Source organism: Morus notabilis, unplaced genomic scaffold (assembly GCF_000414095.1).
Source record: "Morus notabilis unplaced genomic scaffold, ASM41409v2 Scaffold181, whole genome shotgun sequence".
Taxonomy (NCBI): domain Eukaryota; kingdom Viridiplantae; phylum Streptophyta; class Magnoliopsida; order Rosales; family Moraceae; genus Morus; species Morus notabilis.
The window spans coordinates 356,896-377,307 of NW_010363865.1; the positions used below are offsets into that span (position 1 = coordinate 356,896).

At 38.2% G+C, this 20,412-nt stretch overlaps 2 protein-coding genes across 2 annotated transcripts in view; one reads left to right on the forward strand and one right to left on the reverse strand.

Annotated features, from left to right (window-relative positions):
• The first annotated feature begins 13,442 nt into the window (after positions 1-13,442).
• On the forward strand, positions 13,443-18,031 carry LOC21399911 (calmodulin-binding protein 60 E). The gene is made up of 7 exons (XM_024170078.1): positions 13,443-13,802; positions 14,403-14,478; positions 14,798-14,856; positions 15,419-15,912; positions 16,027-16,187; positions 16,290-16,493; positions 16,971-18,031. The coding sequence occupies exons 1-7, from the start codon at positions 13,684-13,686 to the stop codon at positions 17,703-17,705; spliced, it is 1,848 nt and encodes a 615-aa protein (XP_024025846.1). The 5' UTR covers positions 13,443-13,683; the 3' UTR covers positions 17,706-18,031.
• A 675-nt stretch (positions 18,032-18,706) lies between these two features.
• The window catches only part of LOC21399912 (two-component response regulator ORR23), a 4,246-nt gene continuing 2,540 nt past the window's right edge, over positions 18,707-20,412 (reverse strand). Inside the window, 3 exon segments of the mRNA XM_024170083.1 lie at positions 18,707-18,910; positions 19,505-19,713; positions 19,966-20,412. The exon segment at positions 19,966-20,412 is cut by the window's right edge and continues 4 nt beyond it. Coding sequence (XP_024025851.1) covers positions 18,824-18,910; positions 19,505-19,713; positions 19,966-20,412 — 743 coding nt within the window. The 3' untranslated portion in view covers positions 18,707-18,823.

Below are 20,412 nucleotides of genomic sequence, written 5' to 3' on the forward strand. Positions count from 1 at the left end.
GGCTATTGTAGTTATGATTGCAGCCATAAAGCGTCGTCGTCGTCTAGAATCTGCCCTTCTCTGGTAGTCATCATTTGCATGTCCGGATCCTTCTCCCTGCATCTTGAAGCTTCACGGTTTAACCTATACACAACATTTGCATGTCATTTGGGTGAAGTGCATATTCCAAGTCTGTTGCAAACATTCATACAAACAAATTCAGTAATGCCATAGAAAGAATCAATAACCATACAACTCAGTAATTCAAATTTTTTAGAAAAACTATATCCAAATACAAATAGAGTGAGGGCACAAAACTAAATTCTCAACCGAAAGAAAAAAGGAGCTCAAAAAAGCTTTGCCTTGCATATATGTTCATTGATGAAGCTTTTCAATGAAAAAGGAAAATTGAAATTGGCACATTGGGGGGTAAAACCTCTTTTAAAGTTGGCACATTTATTTATTGTTACAAAAAAGAAAACATGCGTTGTGATTTTGAGGAGAGATTCTTCCACAACTCTCATTTGTACACATTAACCAAAGTAAACACATGAGTCATGACCTTAACACCTTCTAACACTCATTACATTTCACACAGTTTTATCGCATAAGGCTTACAATGCTGTTAACATTTCACCACCAGCATTAAACAGAAACAGAGGTCCCCCGCAAAACCAGTGCATTTCATCAACAAAAATTACTATGTTCTCCACCTACACATCTTCTGAATAACTTTCACATGAACTATGATCATGACTATATCTTGTGCTTGTATTATCGTTATAATAAAAAATTTGAACGTCTCTCCAACATTCAAATATAGAAGAATTTTGGAAGTGTATGTGCACATATATTATAATGTACAGACATATATACAATGACAATTCATCACTACCCGATCTTTCTCTTCAAGTAGAACCAAACACATTGAGGATGGTTAGTTTGACTACAAAGAATTCTTGCTATATTCGCAGAAATGGAGAGGAAAGTGCCATATATTACATAAACATAAATCCGGGGTACAAAGTCATACTCAAATTAAAATAATAGTACAGTCTAGGAACGAAAGTAGAGTAACGAAATCACACAAATGAATACTAACAAATTAATAAAAACTCAAATTCGGGAGTTTACAACTCGACCTATCACAACACATACTTAACATACAAATGAAGACTCTACAAGTGACAATGTTTCTTAAGGAGTCGGTGGATGGCTATATGGGTTAGGTAGCTGCGTGACGGTGCTTGGGGGCTGTCCAAAGGAGGGAGGTTGCTGGTTGTAGGGGTTTGGTGGCTGTTGGAAGGAGCTTGGGGGCTGTCCAAAGGGGGTTGGTTGCTGGCTATAAGGATTAGGTACTTGCGAGAAGTTTTGAGGTGGCTGGCTATAAGGATTAGGAACAAAAGGGGTTTAGGGCAGCTAAACAAAGTCATCTAAGAAGGCTCTCCTCGACGAATCATCAAGCTCCACCCAAAGTGGACGCCATGTGTCGTCCTTAGCTATTTTCTCAATCGCGTGGACACATGTACGCGGATCAATTCCTATTTCTACCAGCGACCCTAGTATCAGACTCACTTCACTTGGTCCATTGACGGTGTTGTTACTTGGGAGGGTCTCTTTGCTTGCTCGAATATCTTCCCGCAAATTATTGCACATGTCATTCACCGCTTTAAGCATCTCCTCTCGCGTACTGTCATTGGATTTGCGTGCCCTTGTCGACCTCTTCCGAATCGTACGTGAAGACGAGGTGAATTTGGTCGCATTTTCCATCGTTGGCGTTCCATGCGGCGGCCAAACTCCACTCGAATGTCATCATCATCAATGTCTTGGTACGGAGAGTTTTGCTCATTTTGTGGTTCCTCAATCCCAGCTCGAACGTCATTCGAGGGCACACCGTCCACATGCTCTTGTTCCATGGAGGGGTGGTATGATCTTGTACCAGTAGCGACAACTCAACTGCGGAAAATGGCAGCCAAGTGCATGTCGTTTAGCTTCCAACCATTACTGAAAATTGTGTTTACTTCACGGTTTCTCTAGCAAAATTTTAAACAAAATTATAAGTTATTTGCACTTATTACATAAAATGTACGCTGCCATATTTTTGAATGAAGGACCACTAATGAATCACACATTATACTTTGGAAAGATCTTTCCGCAGATCCTCCGAGCATGTGAAAGTTTTGTTGATAGAATCCCACCCAACTCCAGTATGGGTTTGCAACATTTTGAATGCTGCGTAGACCTTACTACGTCGGCGGCGTTTCTCCTTAAAGCGCTCACCGGCTGGTACATAGCCATCAAAAAAAGTGGCCATCTGAATAGCCCATTGATTGTAGTCATGAGATTCCGGTTGCTTCCCGTTGTTGGCACAATGGTACTCGTAGAGACACTCAAGTAGGAACACCTCCAAATCCGCGCTCCAATACAACGGCCTCTCATCCGCGTTTTTCCTAGGCATCTACAAACGCATATGACAACCAAAAGAAATCAATCTTATGCATCGAGTTTATGTGTGTCTTTTGGAGCTTTAACCTTATGGTCTATCTACATAACAATAGGGATTGAAAAATGCCCTAAAAATTACTAGCTTAAGTTGCTAATAAACACTCAATGGCCACTCCAATCCTGGATTAAAAATGTAAATTTTTCAATTGTTTGAGGTTGCTGAATTGGATTCCCAGCCTCTATTTTTTCCTGTAGAATTGTCTATTTAGTTGGATGAAATCCTAGTTGAGGCTAGTCTTTTAACTTAGTAAAAAAAAAATTTAAAAATAAAAAAAAGAGAAGAAATAGGGTATCAACTAAAACCATACCCTATTAAATTTAGAGTCTAAAATCAGCTCTCTTTCATCTCTCTCACTCTATCTTCACCTATTCCCACAACTCCCTCAACCCCATACAAGAGAACCACCGTCCACACCTCCAAACTTGAAATTTCCCCATCCTTTCTCTTCCTAATCCATAGAGGAAGAAACCTTTGCTTTTCTCCTTGTCTTCGAGTTAAAAATACACATCGGTGCCATTAGAATTCTATCCTTTTAGAAATTGCTATAAATGAAATGATCACTACAAGACATAAGATGTAGATGTCATCTGAATAATACATACAGGACTTAAGTCTTATTTGTTGCAGTGACCATCAAATTCAACACTATTTTTTTATCATTTCCTATTTCGTTACCTTACACGTTTCAAAATACTATCTTCTATGCGTGTTTCCCATCCCGACTTGGCCACAACTGCTTGCAAGGAAACCTATAAATGCTAGCCAACTACATGAGAAGGAACCACTTCTATATGACTATAAGTACACTACAATCCCTCTCAAATTTTTCTACCCACTAAAACTCTCAACCCTTTTATATATAAATCAATAAGTAGTGAAAAAGTTTCTCTTGTATCTCATCATCATCATCATCTCACTAGCCATGGAAAAATCAAAGGTGAAAATCACTAACAAAACACATATCAAACCCAACAAGGAAATAGGGAGAAATGAGTGTCAGCTAGTGACATTTGATCTGCCATATTTGGCATTTTACTACAACCAAAAGCTCATGTTTTACGAGGGGAGTGACTTTGAGGGCATGGTGACAAAATTGAAAGACGGGCTTGGTGTCGTTTTGGTTAAAATACTATCAGCTAGTGGGGAAGCTTGGGAAAAATGAGGAAGGTGTGTTTAGGGTGGAATACGACAATGAAATGAAAGGTGTGGAAGTTGTTGTGTTACAGTTACTCTACTGGCATAGCAAACTCAGGAGTAAAGAAACATATCATTTCCCGTTAACATTTGCTAATGCTAATGGAGTTTCTGCTTCAATTTCAAATCAAATTGCTTACTAACATTAGTTGCATGCAAGGCAAACTGGTTTAAGCGTACTAACATTAGTTGCTTACTAACGTGTCAGGGGAACAAACGTTGGACACAAAAGGCTTTGACTGTGTTTTTTTTTTTTTTGTGCAAATCAATTACCTATGTGAAGAATGGAAAGTGAGACATGATGCTACAACAGAAGATGCAACCGTGGTCTATATTCTACAAATCCCATTTCCACAAAAGGCCCTAAATTCTACTGACAACAACCATTCAAGAACACAAACAATCATTGATAGAAACCCTAATCCCCAAACAGGCAAATCAACCGGAGTCTATGTGAGGATCACTTACCGGTAAATTCTTCGAATCTGAGGAGGAGATTAACGTCACTGCTAGCAAAACACCAAACGCGGATGAAGGTTTTTTGTATTTTTCTAATGAGCGTCTTGTTCCTCTCGGGTGAAGGCATGAAGTGGGCAACCTTTCGTAGAATCGACGAAATTGGTACCGAATGTGAAGCCTCGGTCGTTTGTTCACGAGCAGAGCTTTACGCGAAGCATTTCTCATTAACTCAGAGAGGTGAAGATCAACTGGGTTGTTTACCCGGTTATTGCCCGAAGAAATGAAGGAAGAGAGGAGTGAAAAATTGAAGAAAGAGGAAGCAGAGAATCTCTGCCAAGGCACGACTGGAGGAGTGAAAAATTAGAAGAAGGAGAAAGCAGAGTGTCTCTGCCAAGACATGACATAACACTAGAAGAAATAAGGGAAGATGAAGAAGGAGAACCAAGAAAGAGCAGAGAATCTCTGCCAAGACCGAAGGCTGGAAGGATCTCTGGCAGAGAACGTGCTCTCTGGCATATGGTTGGGTGTTGCGGTGAGAATTAACTCCACGAAGCATAGTGATATTACTGTGCAAAGATTGAAATTTTAGGCTGAATCAGGGGGGGCCTGATTCTGAATCAGGACCCTAAAAATGACCCTTAACTCAAGTCTCTGACCCTAATCCATGCGACACCAAACACGAGGTTAAGCACATGACTCTAATTTTTTTATCAGGATCTCCCAACCAAACGGGGCCTAAGAATCGTGTCTCCGGAAGAACAAATAGACTCTGAAAACACACTTGACCGTTGTATGTCAAAAATTGCGCTGGGAAAGTTTTGAAAAAAACGTTACAAATTCCCCATCTTTCTCATTAAAATATAAATATTTTATTTTATTAAATTAGGGAGGTTTTCAAAAATTATGACTGTTAGACAAATAACTTCACAAAAATAACCATCCTTTGGAGAATAGCTACCACATTCAAAATACTAATTAATTTAAAAAATAGGGGAGCTGATAAGTATAGAGGAAATATTATTTTTTAAAAAAACAAATTTTCTCCCTAAAAAATTGTGTAGAAAGGGGGATTGTCTTCCAAAGAGGTGCAATCATGACACCTATTCAAGCCATCAACTCCAGTTGAAAAAACTGATGTCATCTCCCTTGCAAGTGAAACGACATGAGCAGGGGAGAGAAGAGAGAAAAATTTTGCATGTTCATTTTGTTAATTTAAATTTAAATTTTAAATTTTTTTATAGTAAAAAATTTTTATAAATAATTATATTTAATTTTTTTATTATAATAAAAAATTTTAATATAAAATAATATCTTAATTTAAATTTTAAACTCAAATGAACGGCTTCAAGTATCTTTCACAAGTTACTTCCCTGCAAATTAGAGAGAGAGAGAACCGAAATAAGAGAGAGAAAGAGAGAAAACTCAAGCAAAACCAAGGCCAAAAATTCAGAAAAGCTCGTCAAAATCGTGAGGAAGTTAGAGAATCGTACTGGATTTCCATTTATTTCACCGAAAAATCGCATTCCTCGCCATATTTTGTACGAAAATCATCGATTTTGGAGGAGAGAGAAGGTCGGCCGGAGTTGAGGAGAGAGAAAACTCAGATACTCCATTTTTTCTCCAAGTAAGCCCTTTTTCTTCTTTTTCCTGTTACTATTGTTGATGATGATGACAATGGCTTGTGAAATATGCGATTTTTGCTTTATTTTGGTTCTCCCATGGTTGGTTTTGCATTTGTTTGGAGAGAGAGTTAGTTTTCTCTTTCATGGTTGTTCTAGGGCATGGCCGAACACCCCATAGTTGGTTCTTTGCATTTTTTGCCTTGATTGCATGCTTGAATCATCCTTGTAGCAAAGGCGTAGATGATGAATGCCCGCACTTGATTGAAAAATTTTCACATTAGTATGCTTGAATCATACTTGTGTTCTTCGAGATTCAGGGTTTGCATAAGTCTTTGGAATGCATGCATTGTGTCGAAGATGATGATGATCTTCCCGTGTTGGAGATTATTCATCCATTTGAAATCATTGGTCGAAACCCACTTAGATAATATTATTCCAAAGTTGACTCTGTAGCAACATATTTTGTTTCGGAGGATCGTCTAATCTCGGAGCAATTAGTCCTGCTCCATGAGCGTTTTCCACAGGGTCGACTCCGGAGCAAAACAGTATGCTCCGGAAGGGCACAACACGCAGCCTGACTCCGAGGCGAAAAACTGCTCTCTCTGAGGCTTTACACAAAGTCAACTCCAGAGCAAAATGGCTTGCTCTAGAGGGCATAAATCAGAATGCAATTTCAGAGCACATAGCTGTACTTTAAGAATTTGCACACACAAGGTCGAATCCGGAGCAGAACACTTGCTCTGGAGGAAGCATAAGTTGCCACTTGTCTTCGGAGCGATTGGGCATGCTCTGAGAACTCGGACATAGCTGGTTCCCGTTTGTTTGATTTGGCTCGTTTATGTCCCAAAAGATGCTTTTATCTCTTTTCCATCTTTTAAATAACAATTGGCGCTTTTCTTTTGTTGACATATTCAGGATGGTTCTCACCAAGACCCCAACTCACATGGCGGAGCGCTTTGCAAGGGCCGTAAAATCGGTCCCAGAGAATACTCAGTTGTTGACAACAGAGGCAAAACACTTTCCTCCCAGATGCTGCTCCAAATGCATGATTGATGCAGGGTAATTGCCTCCGGTGCCGGTCTTGTTCAAGAGTCCTATTTCCGGGACCAAGGGTTGGACTGAATGGCTCCGGGATGTCCTGAGCGATCAGACGGTCTGGGATAACTTAGAGTTGGAGTCCTCTCGTTCATAGCAGCTTCGAGCATGCACTGCAACGTCAAAGGCCTCAGTCACTTGCTCCGACTCGGAGTGGAATGAGGAGTCTTGCACCTTCGATGCGGAGTGGGGAGAATTCTAATGGAAACCTCAACTAATTGACAGAGAACGAGACAAAGAAATGAGAATTTTATTCAAATGCAAGAAATCAACTCACTCTAACAATAGTGATATTCGAGAGAGCACTGATTCTTCTCTATAAACTCTGTACAACCCAAAAGCTAACTCACCACTCGAGCCCCGCCTCTTATTTATAGGCCCCTCTACTAACTAGCTAACTAAATTCAATTGTCACTAGAAATGCTTACAAGATTCCTCGACCATTCACGTCAGCAACTAATCACTAAACTATAGACTAGCAATTCTTGGTTCTTATCAAATTCTCAGTCGACATAGATTAGGTGTGACAATTCGTGTCACGTGTCGTGTTTTGATCGTTTTTTTAAAATTTGCAGTCAATCTGAAAATGACTTGTGACACGAAATTTTTTAAAAATCGCAACACGATCAATTTACGAGTTGACACGACACGATCCGAAAATGACTCGTGATACGAAATTGATCTGTGAATTCAAAATTGATACGAAAATTATTTACTTTTATTTAGTTTTTTTACATATTAGAAATAATTTAAAATTCATAACACATTAAATTATAATAACATCTATTGAAATCAAGTAAATAATAATATAAGATTTTGAGTATAACTCTCATGACATCACAAGTTCATAATAATATGTAATGAAAAATATATGTATTTTTTTAATTTTTTACAAGTTTCGTGTCGTGTTTAGGTTAGGCAGGTCCAACTCGAAATTGATCCGTATTTTTTGTGTTAATTTTAGGTCTACTCAATTCTGATCTGAACTTCTTTTTTCTTAATCCTATCCTGTAAAATTCGTGTCGTTTTGGAGTCGTATTGTCGTGTCGTGATCTATATTACCGGCCTTAGCATAGATGGTGTTTGCATTCCTAAACATCAGAGAAGAGTTACTCACGGAGATCAAGCTTGACTCCAAGGATATAGCAATATAAGATGAGTTGGAGCAAGCGATTACCAAGTGCTGTACGAATAAGCGATCCAGTTTCGCCTTTTGGATCTGTCACTTTCATGGTAGTACTACCGGAGGAGCCTTCTGTTGGAAAAAACGGCATCGAGTGCGCAGCGAAATTTTAAAAAATTTAATCAACGTCAAAGCCAACTAAGAACATGTTCATGATGCTATATAACATAAATACTAAAGATCTAAATCATACCTTTTGAGATTTAAGGAAACTACACGTCTGAATGATCAAAGCGTTCTAAACAGCGACCAGAAGAGCCTCAACCAACTGGTCTTTTTTGTTATTCTCGTTTCCACGATCGGAGTGCGGGTGGGCACACGTCGTTTAATCTCCCTTTGGTATTCTTGAATTCCTTCCAACCACAAGAGAGTCAAAGAAAAAATCGTTCTTGAGAATTAAATAATTTTTCCGCTCAGGAATCTTTTGTCAATAGCCTCTAAAAAGTCTCTCAAGTGATCTAATAAATAATGTGACTTACTAGGCTATTTATAGTGTTTAGGAAGTCATACTTTCGTAACAATTAGGTTTCCCAAAATTTTTATCGTATCCAGAGTCGGTTTCACTACGTCAGCACGCGTTACGCGTTACAACCGGTCGACCGGTGACATAGACGTTATAACTCACCGGTCGACTTGTTCTTCACAAATCGGTCGACCTGTCTTTACTAACCAGTCGACCTGTCTGCATTGAGAATAGTTGTTTTCTTAATTCTTCAACACGGGAAACTTACACAGAGCCTCAGTTTTGATTCAAGCAACCCAATAGAGAAAATGCCTGATCAAAACAGTCATATAATAGTCTTCCCATATTAAACAACTCTTAAAACAATAATTCAACCAATTTATCTAGAATTAATTTAACAATTAATTCACCTGATAAATCACTTATGAATTAATTAACCAATCTCCCATTAAGTTTGAACCCCTTTTACGGAAATAACACAAGTTACCAATATGTAAGAAATTTTTTACGAGTTTCGTGTCGTGTTTAGGTTAAGCGGGTCCAACTCGAAATTGATCTGTATTTTTCGTGTTAATTTCAGGTCTACCCAATTTTGACCTGAACCTCTTTTTTCTTAACCCTAACCCGTAAAATTCGTGTCGTTTTTGAGTCGTGTTGTCGTGTCGTGATCCATATTGCCGGCCCTAGCATAGATGGTGTTTGCATTCCTAAACATCATAGAAGAGTTACTCACGGAGATCAAGCTTGACTCCAGGGATATAGCAATATAAGATGAGTTGGAGCAAGCGATTACCGAGTGTCGTACGAATAAGCGATCCAGTTTCGCCTCTTCGATCTGTCACTTTCATGGTAGTACTACTGGAGGAGCCTTCTGTTGGAAAAAACGGCATTGAGTGCGCAGTAAAATTTTAAAAAATTTAATCAACGTCAAAGCCAACCAAGAACATGTTCATGATGCTATATAACATAAATACTAAAGATCTAAATCATACCTTTGGGATTTAAGGAAACTACACGTCTGACTGATCAAAGCGTTCCAAACAGCGACCAGAAGAGTCTCAACCAACTGGTCTTCTTTGTTATTCTCGTTTCCACGATCAGAGTGCGGGTGGGCACACGTCGTTCAATCTCCCTTTGGTATTCTTGAATTCCTTCCAACCACAAGAGAGTCAAAGAAAAAATCGTTATTGAGAATTAAACAATTTTTCCTCTCAGGAATCTTTTGTCAATAGCCTCTAAAAAGTCTCTCAAGTGATCTAATGAATATTGTGACTCATTGGGCTATTTATAGTGTTTATGAAGTCATACTTTCGTAACAATTAGGTTTCTCAAAGTTTTTATCGTATCCAGAGTCAGTTTCACTACGTCAGCACGCGTTACATGTTACAACCGGTCGACCGGTGACAGAGACGTTATAACTCACTGGTCGACCTGTTCTTCACAAATCGGTCGACCGGATCGGTCGACCTGTCTTTACTAACCGTTCGACCTGTCTGCATTGACAATAGTTGTTTTCCTAATTCTTCAACACGGAAAACTTGCACAGAGCCTCAGTTTTGATTCAAGCAACCCAATAGATAAAATGCCTGATCAAAACAATCATATAATAGTCTTCCCATATTAAACAACTCTTAAAACAATAATTCAACTAATTTATGTATAATTAATTTAACAATTAATTCACCCGATAAATCACTCATGAATTAATTAACCAATCTCCCATTAACTTTGAACCCCTTTTACGGAAATAACACAAGTTACTAATATGTAGAAAATACACCGTATCGTTACAAGAAATTATGTGAGCTAGCAAAGGGACCCGATGGACATATATAAATCAAGCTCATATAATCACAACGCTACTTGTAAACCAACAAGTCCGTCTTATGATTATAAAACTCTAGCGCTACTCCACTAAAAGCCTAGAGCTGCACTCTCGATTTATATAGCGTATTTACAAAGTTCTGAGTAGCTCTCATCTATGACTCAATATATTAATGTATCATCCCCATAGGATATCCATAATCGATTTGAGGTCAAGTTCTGTTTTACCTTTCCGATTACATTTATCTTATGTTTCATTATCACACCATCAGAAAACCACTATTCGTACCATCACAAACAGTAAACCATTAGATAACACAAAGTAGTCTAATGGCCGAGCGCTCGTATTTTTCAATCCATTAATAATGCATAAAAGGATATCATTGACTCTTTATAGGAGTTATGGATTCCACTATCTATGAATAACAAATCTACGCATACACGAGTCATACCCCCAATATACTAGTAAGTGTACCTTTACATAATGTCATGATGTCTGCCTTTAGTACATCAAATGATACAAGTCAAGCATACGGGTTCATTATCCATCTCAAGATTAAATGACAACATAAAATTCGTCAAAAATGAATTGTTTTATTCAAACAGAATTATTAATTAAAACAATTCAACTTTGGTCCGATCCAATATAGATTTCACCATTAGAAACTATATCAATGTCTCTACCCATGGAGTCCCACCTCTAACGACCAAGACAAGCCGTCTCCGTTAGAAAGTAGACAACATAACAATCTTAACATGAATAAAGTGCACAACTTTATTCCCTCGATTGTGGATCATATGATTTAGACTATCATCTTTAGATTGATGTTTTCCGCATGTTCTTCACATTACATGCATGACCTAAAGATTTAGAATGAGAGACTCAGACTTTTAGTTTGTTTATCATACATTCAACTAATATGAACATAAAGAGGATAATACATAGATATATGAAATAAATAAATCTTTATTAATAGTCAAAATGTCTCAAAGAACATCGTTACATTTATTCTTAAGGGCATAAACGCTAACACCTTCATCCCCGGAGAAGGAGCTAAGTGCAAGTGCCAAGTGGAGGCCTTGGTGGCACTTTGGATTAGCAAGTTCATACTTCCAGAGCTTTTGGAGGACATTGTACAAACCTGCTATTTCCCTTTGGGGATTCGTATTGCAAAAGGTGTTGTTTTTCCTTTGGCCTCACTCATCTTGGGCCACTTATACACGCAAATGGAGAGTCTTCACAGGCTGGAGTACTAAGGAGCGGGAGGATATATTTTGGAGACTTATGCTCCGACTAGCTTTCTCCAGGCTTTCTTCTGGGAGCGGTTTCCTGCTTACGTTCCAAAGCCCTTTTCATGCGAAGAGATCGAATCCACTGTGGGAAACTTTCCTTTTCTGGGCATGACAATTCCGGCAATTGCAGGTGGTTTCGGAAGGAGCCCATAGCTAGTGCTTTGCTAACATTCTTAGACGATGAGTCCCAATTCAGTTTCCGCCCATACAATTCTTTACCAGCGAAGTTCGGAGCAAATCGATTCTATATTAATAGAGCTTCTGACTCTATACTAATAGAGCTTCTGACGAGTTCACACCCTTGGTCCCTGCTATCGGAGGGGGACTAGATGACTTTGAGTTGCAGAGTTGGTACGACTTTTACTTGGCCATTACCCCATCATGGCTCTTGTCATACAAGGGAGATGGTGTAAAATCGTTACCGGTTCAGGCGCCAGTTCGGGCTTGATCAGGGAGTGCCCTTTGCTCCGGAGAAGCCCAAACGGAATGAAGTGTCATTCCTCGAGCCCTATGCAGAGAAGAGATTAGGCCATTCGGAGCATTTCATGATTCCTTTGAGAGATTGTGTGGCCCTCCCGACAACTCAGTTTGTAGAATACTGGCAAGGTCAGTTGGCATGGATTGCTGCTTATTGTTGCGCACCTCATCACGTACAAAACCTAATCATCCAAAACGAATGCTTCAGACGCTCCTAAATAGCAAGAAAATAGATGAAATTGCATGCTGTGATATCTAAATAGCCGAGGTCTGAAATCCAAAGGAGATGAAGATGGTGCCTTCATCGTCGCCAATGTGCAAAACAGAATTGGAGTCGATGACTTTTTCGGCGGTTATGTGGCTGAGGAACCACTTGTGGGGGTTCAATTTAAGCTCTTCTGTGTTTTTTTTTTTTTTTTTTTTTGTTGAGTGACTACAACTCTTCTTTTTAGTTTTTTAAAAAATAAATTATTTTAGGGGTTAAGGAAAGATCAAATGGTTGCAGGAGCACAATATGAATAATGAGCCTTCATCCTATACCAATAAATCTTGAAGTCAAATGGTGTTTTACTTGCTCCACCGATGGAGCTAAAAAGGAGGTCGCACCATAAAGAGCGCTAATAAATAAAATTTCGTGGAACAAAATGAGACCCTTTGTCTCCATTCTATTTTAATTTAGATTAACCGCCTGTGGATGGTTTTAACAACTTCATTGTCATTTTCATATTACAAAAAGATATATTTGCCTTTTCTTTTATACCAACAAAGAATTAGAAAGTGAATTAAGAACATGCATTGCGCCCTCTTTTTTCTTAAAAAATGGTATAAAATTCTCGCACATAAATAATAATTCGAATATTAACACCTTTCATAAGTGGTGCCTTCCTATTTTCTTATTTCCCAGATGGACCCATTACACAAAAGTTGACTAGACTTTCCTTCCTTGTTCCGCTCCCCAAACAAGAAAGGGCACAAATCAAAACAGAAGAAAAAACATGGAGAGAGAGAGAGATAGGTGGGGAAAAAGATGACGCGTTCTTAAAAAAAAAAAAAAAAAAAAAAAAAAAAAAAAAAAAAAGGGGGAAAACCAAAAAAAGGGGTTAAAAAAAAAAAAAAAAAAAAAAAAAAAAAAAAAAAAGAAGGTGTCAAACCACAAAACGCGGTTAAAATAAAATAAAAAATAAAAAAACTTTATTAGTTTAAGACGTTCATGCATTCGCACTAGCATGACACACCAAACCCAGCTGCGACGTTGAATTATAATTTTATACATGAATATACAATTGTTGTACCAATAAATAAATCCATGTCCTATGTCAACATAATATAAACAAATGAACTTTAGATCCATCCAAAACTGCCTAAACAGATCTCATTTGCAATACCCAGATCCAAAATTTTCTCAAAAACATATCTTGTGTCTTTTTGGTTCCGAAGTCTTGTAGTCAGACTTTATAGGCTTTGATGAAAATATTTTTTTGCTGTGTTCTTCCATGAAGCTTCTGAGAGTAAACATTCCTTGAGTTTCTGGATTTGGGAGTTGAGTGATAATACTACTAGTTAGTTGGGATTTGTTAAGTTTATCGAAATGGAAAGTTCGAGGACAACAAGAGTTGACAAGAGAGCTTATGAAAATGATGTTATTGATGATGGTGGAGATGATCATTTACCCGAATCAAAGAAGCGCAAATTGCCTTCTCTTGCAAGGTTTATCTCGTAATTTCAAGTCTTGTCACTTGCTTTGTTCATTTCCATTAAAGGGTACTCTTTGGTTTTATAACTATTTCTGTTTTTTTTCCTCGGTTGTTTGGCCAAAAATCCAATCACTATAACGTTATTGGACGGTTACTGAATTTAATTTAATTGTATGAGATTATCAATCGAGTGTAGAGGAAAAAACTGATATCTTCCCTTGCTAGATTATTGAATTTGGTTATGATATGGGTGCTTAGTTTTCTTTTTTTGGAAGTCTTAGAATGTGGAATAAGCCAATGCCCAATGCCAAAATGCAATTTTTCCTGATTTGGGGCTAATGTGTATGAGGTGAAAACTGGACTGAATGCTACATTTGTAAACTAACACACACACACAAAAAAAAAAAAAAAAAAAAAAAAAAAAAAAAAAAAAAAATCAAAAAATCAAAAAATCAAAAACAAAAACAAAGATGTAGCTATTGTTAACATCATAACTATATATAAATTTAGTGATTAAGAACTAACCTCGTCAAACTTTTGCTTTATCCATTCAAGCCGCTGGTGTAAATTTTGGAGTCCACATCATTGTTTATAGAGTTCATTCCATATGCAGTGTAATTGTGGATGCTTTAAAGGTGGATAGCTTGCAAAGACTCTGCTCTTCTTTGGAGCCTCTACTCCGCAGAATTGTGAGTCACGTATTCGTTCTTTACAAAACTTTTAAAATACATGCCATTAGTCTCTCCTATGAATTTTAATATTTTTGGTGAATTGAAAATGGCATTTTCTTTTTCTTGTATATATATATATATATATATATATATATATACATGTGTGTGTGTGTGTTGAGCAGTAGCATTATTCTATATTGTAGTTTCCTTTTCCTCGTTCCTAAACAAATTAGACCATAATGTCAGATTCTCAATTTTCTATGAGGCCTTTTAATGCCCTGAATCATGTAATAAAATTAGTGGACCTTATTTCTTCTGTTTCTTGTGCAAACAACAGGTCAGTGAAGAAGTGGAGCGTGCTTTGACGAAGTTGGGCAATGCTAAACTGCCTGGGAGGTGTGTTCCTCAATATATATATATGGGCATCTGTTAGTAGTTTTAGCAATTTTTACATTTTCATAATATTTTGAAAAGTGGTGTAAGAGGATATAGAAAGTGAGACTTGTTCAGAGTTTTGTATCATGGATAATGACAAATACCTCCCCTATGTTTTATCGGAATTCTGCAGTCCACCCTATGTTTTTAGGAATGTTGCACACTTCTTTATGTTTTATATATGTGTTTAAAACTGCCCCCTATATTTGACAAATAGTTTTAGAGTCGTTTTTTATTTTTAACGTGACTTGTAAAACGCGGAGGATAGATGCAGCATTGTAAGGTGGAATGCAACATTTCACTTTTAACACGCGGGAGGTTCTTGTTCTTATTACTTGGCATTATGCCACAAGTAGAAGGTGCATACTAAAAAGGAATGACACTAAAATGGAAAAATAACTCTTGGATATTTCTTCCGAGCAAGTGCACAGACATATGTGGAGCATTTGCATAGCTTGAAGATTTTTCTAATGGTTAGCAAGATATATTTGTAATTCAATTGTTTCACTTTCAACCATGGTAGAACTCCACCACCGAGAATTCTTGGTCCCGAAGGAAAGGTGTTGCAGCTCCATTTCAAAACCAGGATGCCACCTCACATATTTACCGGTGCAAAGGTTGAGGGAGAGCAAGGAGCAGCGATTCATGTCGTCTTGCTAGATGCAAACACGGGTTGTGTTGTGCAGACAGGACCAGAATCAGCTGCAAAGCTCAATATTGTGGTGCTTGAAGGCGATTTCAACGAGGAGACTGAGGAGGATTGGACAATGGAGCACTTTGAAAACCATGAAGTGAAGGAACGGGAGGGGAAAAGGCCGCTTCTCACAGGGGATCTACTGGTGACCCTCAAGGAAGGAGTAGGTACCATTGGAGACCTTACTTTCACTGACAACTCCAGTTGGATCCGGAGCAGGAAATTCAGGCTTGGTCTTAAGGTTGCCCCTGGATACTGCGAGGGGATTCGAATTCGCGAGGCCAAAACTGAGGCTTTTGCTGTGAAAGATCATAGAGGAGAATGTAAGTTTCTCCATCACTATTCACTTAATTTAAGATGTAAAATTGTCCCTTCAGTTGCTTTTCTATATCCATGTCACTATGAGCTTTCCAATCTATTGTTTTCATGATTTTCAGTGTACAAGAAACATTACCCGCCTGCTTTGCATGATGAAGTTTGGAGACTAGACAGAATAGCAAAGGATGGAGCACTGCACAAAAAACTTATTAAGTCCAACATCACAACTGTTGAAGACTTCCTTAGACTTCTTGTGAAGGATCCGCAGAGATTAAGAAGTGTAAGGATCGTGGTTTCCTATAATCTTTGTCTTTAGATTCATTATCATGCACCTTTCTGATATCATTTTGCTAACTTTCTTTGTTGTTGATTATCAATCCAGATCCTTGGAAGTGGAATGTCCAACAGAATGTGGGAGAGCACTGTGGAGCATGCCAAGACATGTGTCTTGGATGGGAAGCTCTATGTTTACTATACTGATAAAACTCATTGCACTGGAGTTGTTTTCAATCATATTTATGAGCTCAGGGGTCTAATTTCTGATGGGCAGTTTCTCTCTCTAGATTCTCTCAACCACAGACAAAAGGTTCGGTTTCCAAACTCCCGAAAGTCCTTAACACGCTTAGTTTATTCATTTTGCAAGTATCACTTTTTTCCTCAACTTCTACCTGCAAGAAGACATAAATTCAAAGAGTTTCAAAAGAGAAACTTCAGAATCAACTTATGGAGATGACAGACTTCCTATTTCTCAAACTTTAGTCTTGCTTCATGGAATCAAAACGATTTACAATGGCTAAAAAGCATGAAATAGAGTATTCCAAGGTCTGACATGGCTATAATAAAGCACTTCAATACTGAAGATTTTAGTCATCAACACTTTCATCTTTTTCTTTTTTTTTTTATGCTGATTTAACCGCATGCCCTTATAATCAGAGTAATATTAATTCAATAGTCTCATTTGAATAAAAAGACTGATCCTCAATTCCCTGCATTTCATCAGTATCTTCTCTGAGTGAATCATAACTTTTTTAAAGTCCACTCATTCACTTTGATCCCTGCACAGGTTTCAGTGGATGCTCTCGTGAAGAGGGCATATGAAAATTGGCATGAAATTGTAGAATATGATGGCAAAGTTCTAAATTCTCAAACCGGAACCAGAAAAGGGAAGGCAGCCTCAGCTGCACCAGTAGTCACTAGCCACAACTACACCACAGGCCACCTTTGTGAAACCACTCAGACCAGGCAGCAACAGTTAATCTCTGAATGCAGCCGCCAATTCCAAACTGAAAATAACCAACCACCAGCCGTTACACAGTTGATAGAGTTCCCATTCGCAAGGTCTGATCAGGCAGCGCTGATGACATTAAATAACCAACAAACGGCATTGTCTCGCAGCATGGATTACATGACAGCTGGAGCAGCGTCACCTGGGTGTTACTTTCCAGCAGATTGGTTGCGGCCAAGGAGCGGGCAGGGTTTGGAGGACATAGTGACTGAGGAAATCCGGCTGAGGAGCTCAGAGATGTTGGAGAGTGATGACATGCAGAGACTATTGAAGACATTTGGTATGGGGGTTGGTGTTGGAATGGGGTCTGGACTTGGTCATTCTGACGAGGATTGTTATGGTTACAGCGTGCAATATGAACCTCAGATGGATCAGCCCTTTGGCCAGGAGAGAGGCAAGAGTTCAGGGAGGGCTGTTGTTGGGTGGCTTAAGCTCAAAGCCGCTTTGAGGTGGGGAATATTTGTTAGGAGGAGAGCTGCAGAGAGAAGAGCACAGCTGACTGAGCTTGATTGAGTTAAAGAGGCTTGGAAAGATCACAGCGTCTCACTATAATAACATGTGTCTGTTGACTCTATTCTTGTTGATGCTCTTTGTGGTTGTAGAGAGGACACGAGCAAAAAAGAGGTTGGAAACTTGAAAATAGTTCGTTTTCTGATTCAAGAAGAAGGGGTTGAAACATGATCTTAAATCAACATTCACAAAGTTGTTATTTAAAAAAAAAAAAAAAGAATGATCTTGTAAATCAGATCGTTGGTTCTTTATTTACCTTCCTTGATTAGTAACACGTTCCCCCCGCCCTGTAATGGATTTTCATTGGATGTATCCTTTTTTCCCCGTCAGAACTTTGAGCTTCTTCTTCTTTTCTAAAATATATTTGGTACATCAAAAGAATAATGAAAGATAGCAGAAGCGCATTTTTCTTGCAAAGGAGATTAGTGCTTGAGGTTCTTGTGATGTGTTTTTAAGTACAATCTACTGTTCAACGATTCGCACAGGATGTAAATGCAAGGAATTTTACATCCTGCAAAATAAAACTGGTCGCATGTAAAAATTTTTTTTTTTTTTTTTTTCTTGGGGTTTCCAACTAGAAGACCTTCAAATGCTGCTGATCTGAGTATGATCAAGGTTTCTCCAAAGAAGCTCGGTTTTATAAGAAACAATGCTAATAAAAACTACTTATTTTCAACCAGTAAATGCATCTTCTACATGGAAAGACGGATGACAAGGAAATTAATATATATATATATATATATATATATATTCCTTGCCAGAAAATTGAAACTTAAAAATATTTTAGGCTGTGAATGGAAGTAAAGAAATCTGTAGTCTTAAAGAATCAAAAGTTCCTTTCTAGCCTAAAGTAACATTCCAGGACACCTAGTTCATGTCGAAGATGTTGCATACAAATTAATTAGACGACAAGCGCAAAGTGTGCAAAAGGTGAAAAGTTATCCCAACCAAGAACAAAAGAAAAGGAGATGACATTAGAAGAACCAACTAGCATCCATGTTTGCTGTTTTCCAAATGCAACGAGAAAAATAAATTTACTAAAATATAAAACTAGTTGGAAGTGGAGGAAGTATTACAAGACAGATGGACAAAGAAATTACATAACACACAAGCATCAATACTCATGCAGTAAAGTCTTGCATCCAAGAGCCGAGAGAGCAAGTGTCCAATCCAAATTCTCCATCCATTAATGTTGTCTCATTTTGTCCCTGGATAACACAAGGTAAAGCAGTTACAATGTAGACACAATGGACGCACTGAAGATAACAATATCCAACTAAAAAGAACTTAAAATATTTTTGTAGAAGATAAGACATCAAATTGTGATTACAAGCATAGTCTAGCGGGTAGATCCAGACCTAACCCCACCTTGAGGTTTTGAATTCAAATACCCCCACACCCAAGTTCAAAATGAAAAAAAAAAAAAAAAGGGATAAGACATGAAAATTAAGAAACTCTGCTTGCTGAAGATGTCTTAAGCATCGCGGCCTTCACTTTTAATAGATAACTACGTACTCAAGCATATTAATTAATAGGTTAGCAAGCAATTATCTATAGTACTGAACAACATAGATAATCATAAGTTGATCATGAATATTATCTTCTGTATAAACTCAGTCATTGCCAAGTATTAAAAAATACCTAAGAGAACATTTCTGATAAAAGAATTGACAGTCAAATGCTTACTTAGAACAAAGTAAAAGTCACTACATATTCCTAAAAAACTCAGAGCAAGCAGGATATGGATCGTACCTGTTTCATCATAGCACTAAAACTCAGAGCAAGCAGGATATGGATCGTACCTGTTTCATCATAGCACAAATTATATCATCTATTAACCCATAGCTGTCTTGTAAAGCATCTGGTGCCTTTGCTTGCTCGAAGAGGTAGTTGCCGCTGGGCTCAGTCTTGGTGTCTGCAGCAGATTCCCCAATCTCACTTGGTTGAAAGACAGATAAAGTGCCCCCGTTTAATTCGTCAAGTATAGATGCATTGAAACTTTGGCTGCAACCTGCATTATTTTGGTCCAGACTCTGGTTTAAGGAATTTATTGCATTAGCAGAAACGAAGGAATTTATCGCATTAGAATTCTGATTCAAGCCCTGGTTATCCTTTCCATGTTCTTCCCACCTCTGCCTTGCTGTGAAATTTGCAGTATGAACAATATTTCCAATAAAGCCATCTTGGCCTTCTATATCTCCCCTAGAATCCCCTAGAGGAGTTGGAAGTGAACTAGCAGAAGAAAAATTATGAGGATTCTTACCAATCTGTGAGGTGGTAGACGAAATAACCAAGTTATTACAACGCATTTGGCCTTGATTCGAAGGCCCACTCATAGGAAAAGCAGTTGATGGAAACTTTGATGCCTGAACTGCACCTTGCCAGCTTTCGTTACAATGGTTATGATCTAGAAAGTTAGAGGAATCATTGATCTCAAGGTCAAAAGCTTTGGGATCCGATGCAGCCACTCTGACTGAAGATTGATTTCCTAAAGCTCCCCCACTATGTGTCTGCTGTGCGATCCCTGGTAACATCAAAGTGTTGCTTGAATAATTGGGCGCCGTGCTTGAGCTAGCAACAGCCGCTCTTGCATCTTGCAAGCCAGAAGAAACTGTGAAACCTGTTGGATTATTTAAGGCACTGATGTCTACCAAATGGTTAGGGCACTTTGTCTGTTGCAACTGGTTAACATCCAATGATACAGGAATGC

Bases quoted from the DNA above. Each gene is read 5' to 3' on its own strand.
- LOC21399911 (XM_024170078.1), top strand. From the start codon at position 13,684: ATGGAAAGTTCGAGGACAACAAGAGTTGACAAGAGAGCTTATGAAAAT. The intron at 14,857-15,418 runs GTGTGTTCCTCA...CAACCATGGTAG, and splicing joins AATGCTAAACTGCCTGGGAG to AACTCCACCACCGAGAATTC. The intron at 16,188-16,289 runs GTAAGGATCGTG...TTATCAATCCAG, and splicing joins ATCCGCAGAGATTAAGAAGT to ATCCTTGGAAGTGGAATGTC.